This window comes from Crocodylus porosus, unplaced genomic scaffold, assembly GCF_001723895.1.
Source record: "Crocodylus porosus isolate Cpor-Errol unplaced genomic scaffold, CroPor_comp1, whole genome shotgun sequence".
Taxonomy (NCBI): domain Eukaryota; kingdom Metazoa; phylum Chordata; order Crocodylia; family Crocodylidae; genus Crocodylus; species Crocodylus porosus.
Window position 1 is genome coordinate 18775976 of NW_017728921.1, and position 15800 is coordinate 18791775.

The 15800-nt window shown below is 44.7% G+C and overlaps 1 protein-coding gene across 1 annotated transcript in view; it reads left to right on the top strand.

Moving 5' to 3' along the window:
- MSI1 (musashi RNA binding protein 1) overlaps positions 1-15800 on the top strand; it is a 36845-nt gene that overhangs the window by 3415 nt on the left and 17630 nt on the right. Inside the window, exons 2-5 of the mRNA XM_019539406.1 lie at positions 39-184; positions 298-382; positions 5381-5422; positions 7300-7392. Coding sequence (XP_019394951.1) covers positions 39-184; positions 298-382; positions 5381-5422; positions 7300-7392 — 366 coding nt within the window. The remainder of the gene's footprint in view (positions 1-38; positions 185-297; positions 383-5380; positions 5423-7299; positions 7393-15800) is intronic.

The window sequence follows — 15800 nt, forward strand, 5'->3', positions numbered from 1 at the left end:
GTGTCGTGGCTCCCTCCCCGCGCTCCCGGCCGGGCCAGGGCGCCGCGAGGGGTGGGGGCGGGGGCTGTGCGCGGCCCCCTCCATCCCGCGCTCTGCTTGCAGAGGGCTTGCGGGAGTACTTCAGTCAGTTCGGCGAGGTGAAGGAGTGTCTGGTGATGCGGGACCCGCTGACAAAGAGATCCAGGTGAGGCGGCCGGCGCGGCTCCTCCCTCCCCCCCACCGGGGCCTGGCACCACTTTAACCAACTTTCTTTCTTCTCTCCATCTCCGCCTTCTCCTGTACGGCCTGGGGGCGCAGGGGGTTCGGGTTCGTCACGTTCATGGACCAGGCTGGCGTGGACAAGGTTCTGGCCCAATCCAGGCATGAGCTGGACTCCAAGACGGTGAGACTCTTTCCATCCAAGGGATTCACTCCTCAATGGAGGGTTAGGCTAGAAGCCCTCTCCCCTGTGGTATTTGATTTCCAATTAGGGGTTGTAAAGTATGGATTCCTGATAAAGCATTATGGATCCCTTCTCCATCCTGGTTATCAGTTTGTAAACGAGCTGTTCTTCTGAGCTCCTGGTTTTAAGTCTGGCTTAGTTACTGCAGGCTGGAGTATTGATTACAAATCCCCTGTGATGATGTTCTGTTCTACCTATTGATTTTTAAGATCCCTTTTGAGAAACTGCTTGTGTCACTTTGAGATGGGGAGGACAAATATGTCCTGAACAAGGGGTGCACAGAAAAAGTGTCAAGCTAAGACGGTCTGTGCAAGGGATTTTCCTGTGAGTGGGAGAGAGAGGTGGGGCCTTGCACCCTCTGACAGTGCACAGTCCCAGTCCTTTATGCAAATCTAGCACTGGGCCTTCCTTCTCATGTGAGCACTAGTCACCATCTCCTTCTGCAATGAGCGTGCAGTCGAGTGCTCTCTAGGCTGGGTACCTGACCCTTACAAAGAGCTAGGCCCAATTCTCTTTGGCATGAGTTGTTTGGCATGTGGTATAGACTCCACCTCTCTCTCTCTCGGGGGTTGTATCTTGGACTCTGAAGGTTCTCCATTGACTTCTCCAGGATAAGCCCTTATAAGTTGTGAAGACCCAAGAGTTTGTCTTCTTGTGCAGATTATTAATGCCCATGTGGGATACCTTTTGCCTTTTGAGACATCAGTGATAACACCATCCCTCACAGTGCTCATGGGTTCTCACAAGTACGAGCGGCGTTAGGCCTTTGGTGAGCTTGTAATTAGCATTGTATATGTTGGATTTGTTGTTTGCTTGTTTTTTGGTTTGGTCTTTTTTGTTTTGTGTTTGTTTTTTTTTTTGAGGGGGAAGCTTGTAGATGCTTGGAATGCATCAGCAGGAATAGATACATTGTGCATTGCAAGCCCTTGGCACCCAGGAGAGATATAGGATATGTAGTTTTGGGCTGGGTGTTAGATGTCTGAGTGGGAGGTCTTTTCTGTGTCTAGTTGTTAGTGACTTTCCTGATGTTGAATTCCTATTTCTTATTACTGCCCTGGGGGTAAGGAGATTGGAAGGGGGGTGACACAGTGAAAGAAGAAGTTCCAGTTCCAGGCATGGACTAACAACAAGCCCAAATGTGTACCTTAAATTGAATGAGGCACTTCAGGCATAGTAATCTATGTTTGAGTTAAGTAGACAGAGCAGGAGAGAGACCCCTTTCTTGAGGTTTTGCAGCATGAGTTGCAGTGAGACTTATGTCTGTCCTATTTAACTGTATGGATTATTCTTTTTGATGTACACAGGACCTTACTCCCCATGGGAACTCCTGGTTAAACCTATTCCAGCTTTCCTTGCCCCATTTTTTTCTTGTCTCTTAAACCTCATCCTTTCTGGATTGTATAAAGTTAGTTTAGCTCTAGGGGAGGGTTCTGATGAAGTGTTTTGCAGAGGGAGCACGATTTTTCTGTTTATAGTCTGTGTAAACATGGTGTGTGATCAACTAGTCCCCTTGCAAATCTGTGGGATGGATGTAAGCCCTTGCTGAAAAGGCAAGTGATGGCTGTCTGTAGTGGCAGTAATCCCAAGACCATTTCTGGGACAGGAGTAGATGAAACTCACAGTCTCCATTCTTCTGTCTAAACCAATGCTGCCTCTTGTGTTAAAACCATTCTAGGATTCGTCGTGTGGTAGGCCCACGAAGGGCTGGGGAGGGGGAGGGGTGTGTGTGTGTGTGTGTGCGCGTGTGCTAAAGGAGAACAGAAGGGTCTCAGGGTGTGGAAAACATGGGGTTGGCCAGCCATTGAAATCCTGCGTCTGCTTTGCTGGTTGTCTGCAGCAGAAAGAAATGGGGGAAGATTTTCTCATGTTCTTTCTTTGTCAGCAACTTTGATTTTTTTCCCCCTCTTCTTTTAATTTCTTTATTTAAAGTTTTATGTTGAGCAGAGTGGCTTTGGGTAGGATGCCTGTTTGTTGCTTGGTTAAGTTCTAGGTCTGATCTGTATATGCACCCCAGTTGTTCTTAGTCCCCTAAAACAGGCTGGTTTTGTAATGCTGTGTAGAGCCCTAGATGTGCCTTTTCCCTCTCTAGGCAACAATCTGTTGTGAGTCATGAGTTAAATGATACAAATTCATCTGAATCTTAATATAGGCCTTTATAAAACTTTGTGGGAAAAGGCTGACTGTCCTGAAACTACACCCCATTCTCTGTGCTTGATGTCTCCTGCTAAACAGCACTGGGTAGACAATGTCTGCCCAACTTGTTGCTTCATTGTTTTCCAAATCTTCCTATGGTAATGAATGTTGTTGGCCTTATTCTCTGGGGGAAACCTTGTGCTTTTCAGACTCTTCTTTGTTTGTTAGCAAGATAGCAGCCTACGGGGTTATTTATGGAAATGCTTGATATGAGAATTGGCTTTGCAGTCTTGAGGTAAAAGATTTGCGTGACTTTGTAAAGCTGCAGCCAGCCACTGCCTTGAGCTGCCTAGAAATAATGGCATTACAGGAGTTTGGTTGCTGTCATGTTTGTTGGTTTTGCTCTCAGCAAGGGGGCAATGTTATGGGTCCTGTCAAATCTAGAGTTAACTCATGTAACAAACATGGCACTAGGGATATTATAAATGCTTTTTTTTTTTTTTTTTGGATTACTTCTGATACCAGCTATTGTATAAAGGCAAAATGGGCAACGATGTAAGCAAGCTAATTATTGCTGCATGATCTTAAATGGTATCTAAACTGTTATGTGACTTGTAAACTGGTGATGAAGAACATAATTAAGCTTTTGGTTACATCTGCGAAGTCAGTGGTATTCCATAGATAGAACTGAAAGTGTGAATTGTCCCTAAAAGTTAGTACTTTAACCTGAAAGTAATATGGACTTAAATAGTTCCCTCAAAATGCTATCTAATCCTGGTTTTTGTTTGTTTTTTACATTACCTGAGCAGCTTTTTGAACACTTTCACTGTTACCAGATTTGTGTCCAAACCTGTAAAGGGGATTCTTCTCATCCATAGCTGACACTGATATCAAATTCTACCAGATTCCTGGCTTTGGTGCCAGGAATAAGGTTATTAGACCACCACTACTTTTACTTTCATTAGGAAGACTCCAGCACTTAAGGAGTAACCCCCTTGAAGTAACTCGAGTCTCCTTTCAAATTCTCTCCCCTCCGTGTTCTTCCATGACGTGCCTGCAGTCAGTTGGCCTGGCCTTGGTTTACCTGCAACAATAGCTAGTTGTGTAGAAGAATTTGTGAAATTACTGCCTGCCCTCTCCAGCCAGGAGGATACGTTATCTCTGCCCAGTTGATCACGCTCAGGGTAATGAGAAAAATGAGGCCTGAGCTTAACTTTGTTGAATATGAAAGCATCTTCTTGGCAGGAGCTGAATGACACTGGCTGGGAACTAAAAGACAGTAGATTATTGTTTTTGCTTATTATCTGCCATCAACCTCCTGGTCTCCTGCCGTCCCCTGTCCTCAGAATTCACTGAGGATTTCTGCACTAGCCAGAGGATTGTGTATGTGGGAAGGGGGAGGAAAGAGGAGTGGAGTTTGAGATGCCCCTGTGAGGCACCACAAGGATATGTTATTCTGGCTGTGTTTGGAACTCTTTGGGGGAAACGTATTTTTGAGTTTATTTTATGTTCCTCACTTTTGTCTCTGTTTACTTACGTGCTGAGTTTATTTATGTTCTAGGTTGTGAGTCAGGATGGAGGTGGGGAAGGCAGGGAGAGAACTGCATGGAGTGACCTGATGAGGCCCTGAGCTGTGGGTTCTGTGTGACAAGTGAAAGGACTAAGAAAAGGGAGAAAAGCCAGGCTGAAAAGTAGAACAATAGCAGTGAGATGAACTGGAGAGAGATGCAGTTTCTTATGGGCTGTTTGAGCTGCTGGGCTAATGAGACGGACCTTTCAGCTGCTCTCCTGGTCTCAGCCTGCCCGACTAGGGGCTGAGCCAGACCCTCCTTTAGTACAGGTCCTCCCAGAGCTGCTTTGTAGGATTGGATCATCTTCTAACGTGAAGTTGCATCACAAGAGTTGCTGTAAAAATAGGCTGTAAAGAATGCAGTGGTGTCTGAGGAGGAGCAGGGATGTCATGAGCATTTGGTGTTCAGCTGCATTAATATTTTCCCAGCTTATGGAGTGTGCTTTAAGACTAATGCAGGCATGCTTTCATCCACTGCTGACCCCAGCAGAATGTGCAGCACCTGGATGGTAGTGCTGAGATGCAGGAGCTCCAGCGGACAGCCGGTTTATTAATAAGCTAGACACAGGCACATAATAGAGAGCTCAGCCTACAGATTGGAACGGATTGTCCTTGTTGTGCACAGTAGGAGATGCTGAAAGGGTGATAGCACCATCTGACTTAATGACATTGCTCCTCATTGCAAAACTGTGTATATGGGACTCCTCTGTTTAATTGTCTTTTCCCTTCTCATATGAATTCTGGTGATTTCACTCACATTTTGTGGTGTGCCCTATTTGGCTTTTTGTGTACTGTGCCTTTCCTGTTCTGTTATTAACCAGATAAGCTCTCTACTACACCTAGGCTGAAGGGGAAAAACAGATAAAGGCAAAGATCACTTGTAATGTGACAGTTGGTGTATAGGGTGGCCAGGGAGCAGGCTGAACACAGGGGAGTGGTTAGCAGGGACTGCTAATCCCAGCATGTCAGGTTCCGTTTTGTGCTGGCCAGACATTGCTCAGATTGAAACAGAATGTTGCATGCTGGGAGCTGTAGTCCCTGGGGTCACACCTCTATTAAAAGATAAAGATGTCTGCAGCCGACTTCATTTTATCCTCGTTAGGCGGGTTCCTGGGGTTTCTGGTGAGCTGTCAGTTGGGCAAGATTTGTGCCTGCAGAAGAAAGCTTACATTAGTAAATGAAACATAGAGGGAATTAAAGTGTGTTCACTTGCTTTCTCCAAACATCTTTTTCAGATTGACCCGAAGGTTGCATTCCCCCGCCGTGCTCAGCCCAAGGTAGGTAGTGCATGTAGCTCTTACCAATTGAAATGGTAAAAACTTCAGGGATTAAACTTCCCACCATGCCCTTGTACAGTAGACTGAGGCCTAGAGGCTTTGGTGATTAGTATTAAAGATAAATGTCAGTGCCTGACCATCACCATCACCTTCACCTTCAGTTCTATATGAACTCTCTCTCAGCAGGGTTTTGGGATGCTTTAGGGTTGCTGGTCTAGGGCTGGAAGTAGCTCAAGTCCAAATTGGTTCTGGTTCTTGGTGGCAGTAACTAGAGCTGATGAAATGGGAAACTTTGCTCATGAAGAATATAGAACCTTTTCTAACTCCTTTTATAGCCTGTGTCTGGAACTTGCGGGTATGAAAGAAACATGAAGTAGTTCCAGTCTGTGGCAGATGACTTGCTGAATGATCTGGGAGAGGTGTGGGGCGAAGGGAAAAACTTCCTTTTGCGATATGGCAAGGTGCATTCATGCAGCAGAAGGGGCAGAGAAAGCAACGGATTGGGCCTTACCTACAACAGGAATACGGTTGCTTGGTGGAAGTGACCAGCCTCAAGTCTTGTCCAGGTTCTTACCCAGAAACTTTTACCTGGGAAGCAAATGGCAGACGAGACCTGCCTTCAGAGTGAATACAAGCTGGGATCTGCCTTAACTTCACTGTTGGGCTGAGGGATTGCTCTTTACCCTCTGAATACTGCAGTAGGAGAAAGATCTGGTGAGAAGGACAGGGCAGAATCTCCAAAGAGAGAAAGAGAATGAAGTGGGGAGGAAAGCGAAGGAGATCAGGAGCTGAGAACAATTAGCAAGCAGGTATCCTGAGTAACTGGAGCCAGGAAACACATGGTAGGAATTGGGTTAATTCCATTAAGCAGTTTGGTGACAGAAGGTGCTTTAGTGTTAGAACGGGCTGCTCTCCAAGCCATGGAATTGCTGCGGATTAGCCCTGTGCTCCTTGGGGTAATTAGGACCATGTGTTCCTCTGAGAGCAGGGGTGTGGCCAGGCAGGGGAGGGGAGGATGCAGCTGGAGAGTCGGTTCAAAGGCCACTGGTGTGCCTCATCCTAGTAGCAATGGCCCCTCTCGGGGCAGCTAGACTTTCTTTCTCAGACTCATGGTTGGGAGAAGAGAAAGGCTGGAGGTTTTTCCGTTTCCTTTCTTCCAAATGTTAAAGATGGTTTAACAGGGAGGCCCTCCCATCACCATGTAGCTTATAATGTGGGAATGAATATGAAGCAGAGCTTTGTTCCCTATGGTCCTGGACTCTGCATAGTTTGTAAAGCTTTGAGCATATAGCCAGCCTGCACTTGGAGGACTCCTTTTTGTCGTCTCCATGCCTCTCATGGGCAAAGCAAGGGAAAGAGGGTGACCTGAGGATGGATAGAGTTGTAACTGCAGCACCCTGGCTGTGAAGGGGATGGCAGTACTATGTCTGCTAGGGGTTTTGTGAACATGCCAGGTGGGTGAATGGTAGATTAAGGGGGGAGAATTTTTAACATGGTGTACTAGCCACCAGAGGATTAAGAAGGGGAGATGGTGGCTGTGCACTGGCTGGTTCTGGGAGCTGTCAGCAACGTGGTGACTTTGCTCCCTCCAGTACTGTCCTGGCCCACGCAGAGGGATAAGCAGTGTGGTGCAAGTGATGATTGAGAGAGGAAGTTTCACAAAGAGAAATTTGTAAAGTCTGAAATATACCGTGTTAGATACAGTGTTTGCTTAGGGGACACAGCCCTCTGCTGAGAGTGGTTTCCACTGGAATAAAAACATGTAGCATGTTCCTCAGATCACAGATTGGGATGAAGGGGTAGTCTTGGTGGTGGCTGGAGTGATCTATTCTCTGTTAGCTGTTTGTTCCATTAATCCTTCTCTTCCCCTTTTCCAGATGGTGACCCGGACGAAGAAGATCTTTGTGGGGGGTCTCTCGGTGAACACTACTGTGGAGGATGTGAAACAATATTTCGAACAGTTTGGAAAAGTAAGTGTTACAAGCAATGTTGGATCACAGTGGTGTTACTGCTGGTGTTCCCAGTGGGAAAGGGTTGTTTAGACTGACTTGGAGGTCTGACTAGGAACCATGCTGCACTATACATTGGGATGGGGATTTCCTGGTGATTCAGCAAAACAAAAGTCAGTGGAAGGCTTTGAACAGTTAGGGGTGTTGTGCTATGTGTGGATGTTGCCCTGGTTTGAGTTTGAATAGATGTCTCTTGCTCCATCATTATATAGATAGAATCTGGGACAGGGGAAACTCCTTGTCCATCCCTCCACTGAAGTTCTCTTTTGAGATGTCTCTGCAGCAGGGAAATCTCATGCATTCATAGCAGCAATCTCACTTCCATTCAAACCCGTGCTCCAGAGCAATTGTGAATGGAGCTGAAGTTCTGCTCCAGAACTAAACTGCATGGCTTTGGCCTATTTTTAATTCTGAGTCTTACTGTTGACCTCTCAGTAATTTTCTAACAAAAAAGTAATCTTTGGGCCTGAAACTTCCCTTGCTGAGTCTTGGGCTGTAGGTGACCTTTTTTTGGATGCTTGAAGGAAATCTGGCAAGCAACCTGCCCGAAGCTGCAATTGCTCTGCATCTTACTACAGGTAGATTGCATCAGCTGATCATTCAGAACTAGATTTCATAGACGTTAGGGCTGAAAGGGACCTCGGAAGATCATCAAGTCCAGCCCTCTGCCTAAAGGGCAGGAAGTCAGCTGGGGTCATAGGATCCCAGCAAGATAAGCATCCAATTCACTCTTGAAGGTGTTCAGTGCAGGTGCTTGAACCACCTCTGGTGGCAGGCTATTCCAGACCTTGGGGGCTTGGACAGTAAAGAAATTCTTCCTTATGTCCAGCCTGAAACGGTCTTGCAGGAGTTTGTGACTGTTCGACGTCATCATCCCTTGGGGCGCTTTGGTGAACAAACTTCAGTTCATTTGTGTGCTCAGTCCACAAAGATCATGCATCTTTCACCCACTAGGCAACACTTGGGAAAGAATCTGAAGTTACAGAGACTTTCCATTTTTGCCCTTTCACAGCCTTTAGTGAGAGGCTGTGATAATTTTATGGAGTCATAGTGGTCATATTAGACAACTCTTTTCACCTTGATTGGACCCAAAATGCTTGAGGAATTAAGTAATGATACAAATTATTGTAGATAAAGGATAATTTCACTCCACTGTTGATACACAGTCACTTTGGGGGCAGAGGGCAGTAAAGTTGATCAGTGCATGACACTAGTGAACAAGTATTTAGGACAAGAAGAGAATAGCTCCATAGCCAGTTAGAACTTCTCAGGGATTTTTGGAGGCAGATTGCAATTACAAGGTTGGAATTTAGGCAGAAGAAGTGGTTTAGTATCCCAGCCTGTGTAGAAAGTGCCACGGGGATTTAACATTTTTGTGGGATGAGGACATCAGTATTAATGCCTCCCCTGAAAGAGGGCACCAGTCACAGCCCAGAGTCCAAAGTAATGGTATTATGGTGCAATAACTTTATAATATTTGACAAGAAGAGGTTCTTTTGTGACAAGTTGGTTTTGGCATATTTATGTGTCTTTTCAGAAAATTTTGATCCTTTAAGAACCTGTAAAGAATTATACCATTTTAGCTAGAATGACTGCTGTCCAATACCTTTATTTTGTAACTATTTACATGTGCATCCTATGTTGAAATTAATATACAGCCTCCTGACTTGCAATTGTTCAATGCTTTTAGTCAGTCTTAAGGGAAGAGGATACAGAAGAAGTGTTCAGTGTTCCAGAAATGTATACACTTGTCAGTTACTACCTCCGGATGCTTTTTTAAAACTTCTAATAAAGAAAATGAGTCTACTGGATCCATAAGATCTTTTCCAGGAGTCTCGAGTGTGACCATGTGGCCATGGTACAGTCTGATCAGCAGTTGGTAGTCAGGGAGCAAGCTTGTATCTCTTTAGTCCTATGTTCCATGGGCTACAAATACCCTGTATTCTCTGATCATCCCCCCACCTCAGAAAGTTGCCAGATTTCTGGGGCATGCTGTTACTCGTGTGCATTTTGTAAAGAGTAAACATACTTTTACAGTTGTTTTTATTTGGCGGAAAGTACATACCAGACTTCTCTTAGTTTGTCTGGTGGCGGTTGTTTCAGTCATGGGCAAAAGAGAAGTGTTTTAAAGTAAAGATTGGTTCTGTTCCCCTGGCCAAGGTTACCAGTTCTTGGGCAGGGCAGGTGGGAATATGTTGCATAGTTCAGGGAGTTTCACAGCAAAAAGAACTAGCCTTTCAGCAAGCAGCCTGCATTGAATCTAGGTGAACCCTGATGTAGTTGGCCTCCATGGACCATAAAGGTTTCCATTTGGTATGATCCTTTTGGATGCAGATTGAGAATCAAATCAGATCAGCTTCAGTGTATCCCTCTGAGTTGCCAGCCACTTCATCCAGAAATATATACCCTCAGAGCTCTGGTGTCAGAGATGTCTCCTGACTTGTCAAGGCAATGTCAGCTACCTAGGATCTGTGGGATTGTTTCCTGACACATTCTCTCAAGAACTGTCTCAGTGGAATGGAGAGAATTCTTCTGAAACCAGCCTGTACCATCACTGGATTGGGAGTTGTTCTGCTTCCATCAGAGCTGTGTTCACTGCTGAATTTACTTGGAAATCTTCAGGTCTAAGAACAAGCTGTTCCATACAATTCAGCTGTGATTCATCCTCAGGGAGAGCCTGGTTTTGGTACATGGACATCTCTGAAGCCTTATACACCATTCTAGAGGACTCTGGATTTTTACTGTGCAGTACTGTGGCGTTTCTGGGATCTCTTATTTAATGGTATTGTACTCCTTGAATCTGGCTCTGAACTTCCATATCTTGCATATGTGGTTTCTTTTGTGAGAGGTAGGGATGTGAGGTCTGGTCTCCTCCCATTCCTAGGAAGTCCCCTCAAGCTGAAGCAGTCTCCTTTGCCCTCCTCTGGCCAAGTCCTGCATGTCAGTGGTGATGTTGGATGTGGATTCAGATATTGCCATGTAGGAATTGGTAAGGATGCTGCTCTTAGGCACCAGTTTTACCTTATCCCCTCATAAGCTGGCTGTACCTGCTTCCTTTCCTCCTATGAGTGACACCAGATCTCCCAGCTCAGCAGGTGGAGTAGCTGTATCTCGTATGCTGTGTTCAGGAAGCCACACAAACACTTGAGATTCCAGAACTAGTAGAGAATGAAGGAAAGCTGGAGCCGTCTAGTCTCTGGGGCTTGAATTGCTCAGGATCCCAGCTCATTCTGCTGTACCTCCAGGGAAAGGTTTGAATTCTCACAGAATCCTAACCCAAGCTCTGTTACGATTTCTCTTGCAAGGGAGAAAAATCTATAGCTGGGAACTTGTCTGCATCTGAGGGCAAAGAGTTCAAGCAACTGAATGTCTTTCAAGGAAGGTTAATTTCTAGGTAACCCTCATAACTGTAAGCTTAAGAACATGATAGATTCTCCATCACTTGAAATCTTTAAATCAAGACTGGATGCCTCGCTCTCAAAGTAGGAATTACTAGGCAAAATCCTATGACCTGTATTTATGAAGGAGGTTAGGTTAGATTACCATAGATTTTAAGACCAGAAGGACCACTATTAACTGCCAGTTTTCAGACTTGCCAAGATAGTTGTTGCCAGATAGACGTTTTCTCTCTGGTCAAAAGCAGTGTTGGGAGCTGTGTACATTCATGAGCAGAACAATGGAAAACAAATGTTTAAACATCACAAATTTATCTGTGCTGTTGTAGGGTTTGAAAATAAATTAATTCTTACTGGGGGGGTGGGGGGAAACATTTAAAAATATTCCAATCTGACATTTTAGTTTTGTTGCATTTCCCTCCTGTACTGCTTTTTGTTCTTTCTTTTGTTTTTGTTTTTCTTCCTTTTTCATTGCTCAGAGTGTTAATAGGAATCATTTGTTTTCTTTTAAAACTCCTTTGACCTTTGGAAAGCTGGAGTGGCAAAAGAACACTTGAAAAAGTGCGAGGAAAATGTTCAGGTCTAAAGGAGCGGATAAATATTCTTCCTGAAATTTCAAAGTTTTTTGTTTTGGCAAATAACCAAAGCAATTAAAAACCAAAACTTGTTTTGAAAGTTGAAGGAAGGGCCCCTTTTTTTTCTTTTGAAAATGCTTTGAATGAACAGTGTTAACCAGGTCCAATCTTGAAGACAAGATGTAACAGTCATTGGGTTGACTGAGCAAGATCAGGATGCGTGTAAACATATTCCCAGAGCTTCCTTTGATATCACAGGCATCCCATCTAAGACTTTGAATGTGACTGGATCCTTTTGGAAATGCTCTTGGATCCAAAGCTCGTTATTTTTCCTCTGAAGTGCAAGCTGGGGTCATGGCCATGCCTTTCAAAGGAGTTGACCTTTTCAGCTCCAGGGTGGGGGGTTCTGAAAAGAATTCAACTCTCAGAGCCCATGGCCAGTTCTCTAGATTTGAGTTGGTCTTCATTTTGTGATTTTTACAAAGAATAATCTAAGCAGTTCTCCATGGAATCTGGCTATCACAAGAGGGATAGTGAATTTATGGGATTTTAATCTTCCACCTCATCTATGGCTGTTGCTCCATTTAGTTCAGAAAGGTGAGGCTGGTTCCAGCAGACCCTGATCCTCCACATCTTCCCCCCTCTTCTGCACCTTCTGGGAAGAGTTTATGTATTTTATTTCAAGAATCAAAGCAATCAAGAATCTAGGAGGAGGTTACTTTTCGTAGTTCCAAGTTATGTGAAAACTCAAGCCCCCTGCCTTATTCAGGGATTTCTGAGAGGAAATTTTGTAAGAAGAATACTGTCTTGAAAACTAGAAGTGTTTTATAATTTCCTGATCTCTAGAAGAAATAGTAGCCTCCATCAGATCCTGGGTGTTGGACCCATTGAGCAAATATATAAAGAAATCAAGTTCAGCAAGGTTTTTCTGAGGAGAATAACCTCAACTCCCAGGAATCAAGGTTAACTCAGTCCTCAGCCCTCAAGATACTTACTTCCTTTGCCAAACCAGCAGTTGAAAGTACCACAGTGATAACCATCTGTGCTAAGTTGTCAGTTCACTGTATTCTACTCTTCAGGCTAGTTGCAGCTCCCAGAATGGTCAAGTAGTTGGAAGTTGTTGCATCTTGTCTTGATTGCCTGAGTTTACATCTGCATGTGTATCAAGCTGATGATTTGAGGTGATTCAGCACTAGTGGGAAACTTGCACCCCTTACATATCTCCTGGTTTGACAATAAATCTATGTTGGTTCAACTTGGATTCTTGTCTTTGTAGTTACCACCTGAGATTCTGGAAAGGTTCTAACCTGTTTGCTGCAAGGTGGGTTCTGAGATCTCATTTAGTGGTAAACCTTGACGGATCCAGGGTAAAAGCCCTTTTGAGATGTTATCTTCAGGTGCTGGGCCTGATGGCAGCCTGTAGCACATGTGCATACCTGTGAGCGTATACTTTTCACGTACTTTTACAAACATCCACATATCCATCAGAAGGCTGTGGATATTCCCGTTGAAGGCATGGCTGAATTCATGTTTACAAAGAAATGATTCACTGTTTTAGAACTGGGTATTTTTCCATATTTAGTTGAAGACCCTTGTAGGCACTAATGGAGAATGTCTGCTCTGGCCTGGGTTGGAAGTGCACAGTTAGGCTCCTTAGTTGTCCGTATCCCTTTAGAAGCTTCAGGTATCAAAGCTTCACAAAAACATGCTACAGCAGAGGGCTGTCAAACTGGCTTTCAGATCCTTTCTTCCACAGATCAGAAGACAATGAATGCAAATTCCTTCACAACATGATTACAACATACAACATGAACAGATGAGGGGTGGAATTTGATCACCTCTGTGTCAGTAAACAATCTGTCAGCAATACATGTAGAACAAAGCTTCTCTTTACTCTGTGTCTGACAGGCAGGTAGCCAGACACAATAGCATGAATGGTCATTCATCTCCCCCATGGTTTGTTTGATATTTACCTGGTGTCCAAGGTTCTGCTGAAGAGCAGCCAGGAGCACGTGCATATTATACTTCTCTTATCCATATCAGTTTACTGTCATCCTCAGAGCAGTGAGGAAGATTAAGCAGGACAGAGCAACAGTGGCTTACTGGCACTGTCTTCAGCATAATGCACCCACTTTTGGAGCACCTGCTCCTTTCCACGGATCAACCATTTACTCATCTCCTGAATTAAGTTGTCTCATCTTGGCAGTGTAGCTACCCAGACTTGAGGTAGTTTCATCCTATAACCTGCCTGCTAGGTTTCTAGATCATTGTGACTTGGTTTTTTTTCCTGTTCTGTCTTTTGCTGAAGCTGTCCTGGCAGCCATCATCCTTTTTACTATTCCATACCAGGACAGGGTAGTATCTCTTAGGACCTGCTGGCCCTTGTTTATTTGCTGTCGTTGTGGAAACTTGTTCTACTTCTGTCTTCAGAGTTTTTATTTGAATCTTTGCAGCTTAAACCAGTATCTGCACCTGCAGGAGCTTGCCCAAATTTCTGACTCAATCTGAATCAATCTGTCACTGGCTCCCGTACCCCAAGGCCCATGACTGTATTAGGAAGAGAAGTTAAAAAAAATAGATGTTAGCTGGTATTTAAGTGGGACTAAGCTGTTGAAAAAGTTAGTTTGTTTGTGGCCTTTGGGGAAAAATCTAGAGGCTAAGTCATGTCTGCTCAAATGCTAAGTGGGTAATACTGTAGGTTCAGGCTCATTATGAACCGGCTCATCCCTGGGCCTGACCATCTCAGTGCCTACTCAGTTAGTGAGGTTGATGCAGTCGTGTGTGCCCTCTGGCAAAATCTGTGTGGGTCCTACACTTTTCCCACCTTTACAAATTGCCATTCTTTCCAACACTAAATGTGGTTTGGAGAAAGGAATTGTTCTGATTGCTCCTCCACTAACAAGGCTCCAGAGCCCATCTCTCAGGGAGCACTCTGTTAGCCAGGCTCCTACTGCGGGGGCTCAGCAGTGGCAAATGCCATGAAGGATCAAAAAGGGTTTCTTATCAACAGTGGATTTTTCTGAATGTATTGCCTCCACTGGGTCACAGTCTTCCTTCCCTCTCCCGTTTCATTTGATTCTCAATTTTGGATAACACTTCTAAAGCCAGGCAGGAACTGCTTGTTGGGCTTTCTTCTGTCTGTGGAAGGCAGAACCTAAGGACATATGTGTCTCCTAACTGTCCTATGGCAGGGCTCAGAGAAGGCAGTCCATCTGAAAACAAAAGTTAGTGCTAGTAACTATAACCCCCTTTTGTTCCCTGATCGTGCTGACCCTAGTAGCTAAACAGGGAGAGGAACATTACCTAATAGCTATAAGAAAAATCTTAACAAACCTTGAACTTCTAACCTCAAGTGTTGGATAACTATAGCCTTGACCAGTAAGTAAAACACTTCCCTGGTACAGAGCCTTGACTACTAAGCTAAACAGTTTTCTGTTAAAGTGATCTGCTCCTTCTATACTCATCTGCTGTGTTTAAACAATTGAAACAAATATTTATTTAAGGGGGGGGGGAAATACAATTCACCAGTAAAAACCTTGTTAATGCACAGTTCTTAGTTGTATGCTGTGTCCACACGCCATGGTATTGCTGGGAAAAAAGTCTCATTCCCATGTTAATTCTACTCCTGTATTCTTATGCCCGCACCTTGTGAAAGGACTTTTTCTCCCTATGCAAGATCACAGTGCTTCTGTGCCCTTCCTCTCTCCACACACAAAGCCCAAAGATTCTCCACGCCCCACTGCAGATCAACTTTCTCTCTGGCTCTTTCTTTCCATCTAGTCTAAGAATGTCCTCCCTTCTGCCCGCGACCCTCAACCGTTCTCCTTATCCCTGCCTATCCTCAGCATGCAGTTTCATGATCTTTCTTTCTTCCATCAGTCTCTCTGAGACAGCAATCCTCTTTCACAAGCCCTCAGTATGCAGTGAGAGCCCCTCCCAAGATGTGCTGGGATCTCCCTGCACTGTGGTTGCTGCACAGGGTTGTGGAATGATAAAGCAAATCCTGATGTGTAGTACAAGGGACAGTTGAGATGGCAACAGGGAGGTGGAGGGAGTGGTCTCTGGCCTGGTGATGGGATTGGGGGCTGGGACAGGTTTGATGTTGAAGCCTTGGGCAATGATGTTCTGAGCTTCTCTTCTTAATTCTAATATTTTACTCAGTATAGTGGTGTTGGAAGGGGAGCAATCCCAGCCCAATTCCAGTTGTGCACTGCAGTGCATTTTTGTTGGTGTGCTGTTTGAAATCAAGCTGGATTTTGTGTTACAGAGGAGTCAGCAAAATTCCTTGTCTAGGCTCGGCATGTCTGATGCGTTTGCGCTGATGTGGCATGTGGGTATCTGGGGTGCTTGGTACTCCTGTTCACTGCACACCCCTAAAGGGGTTTGAAGAGAGAAGGGC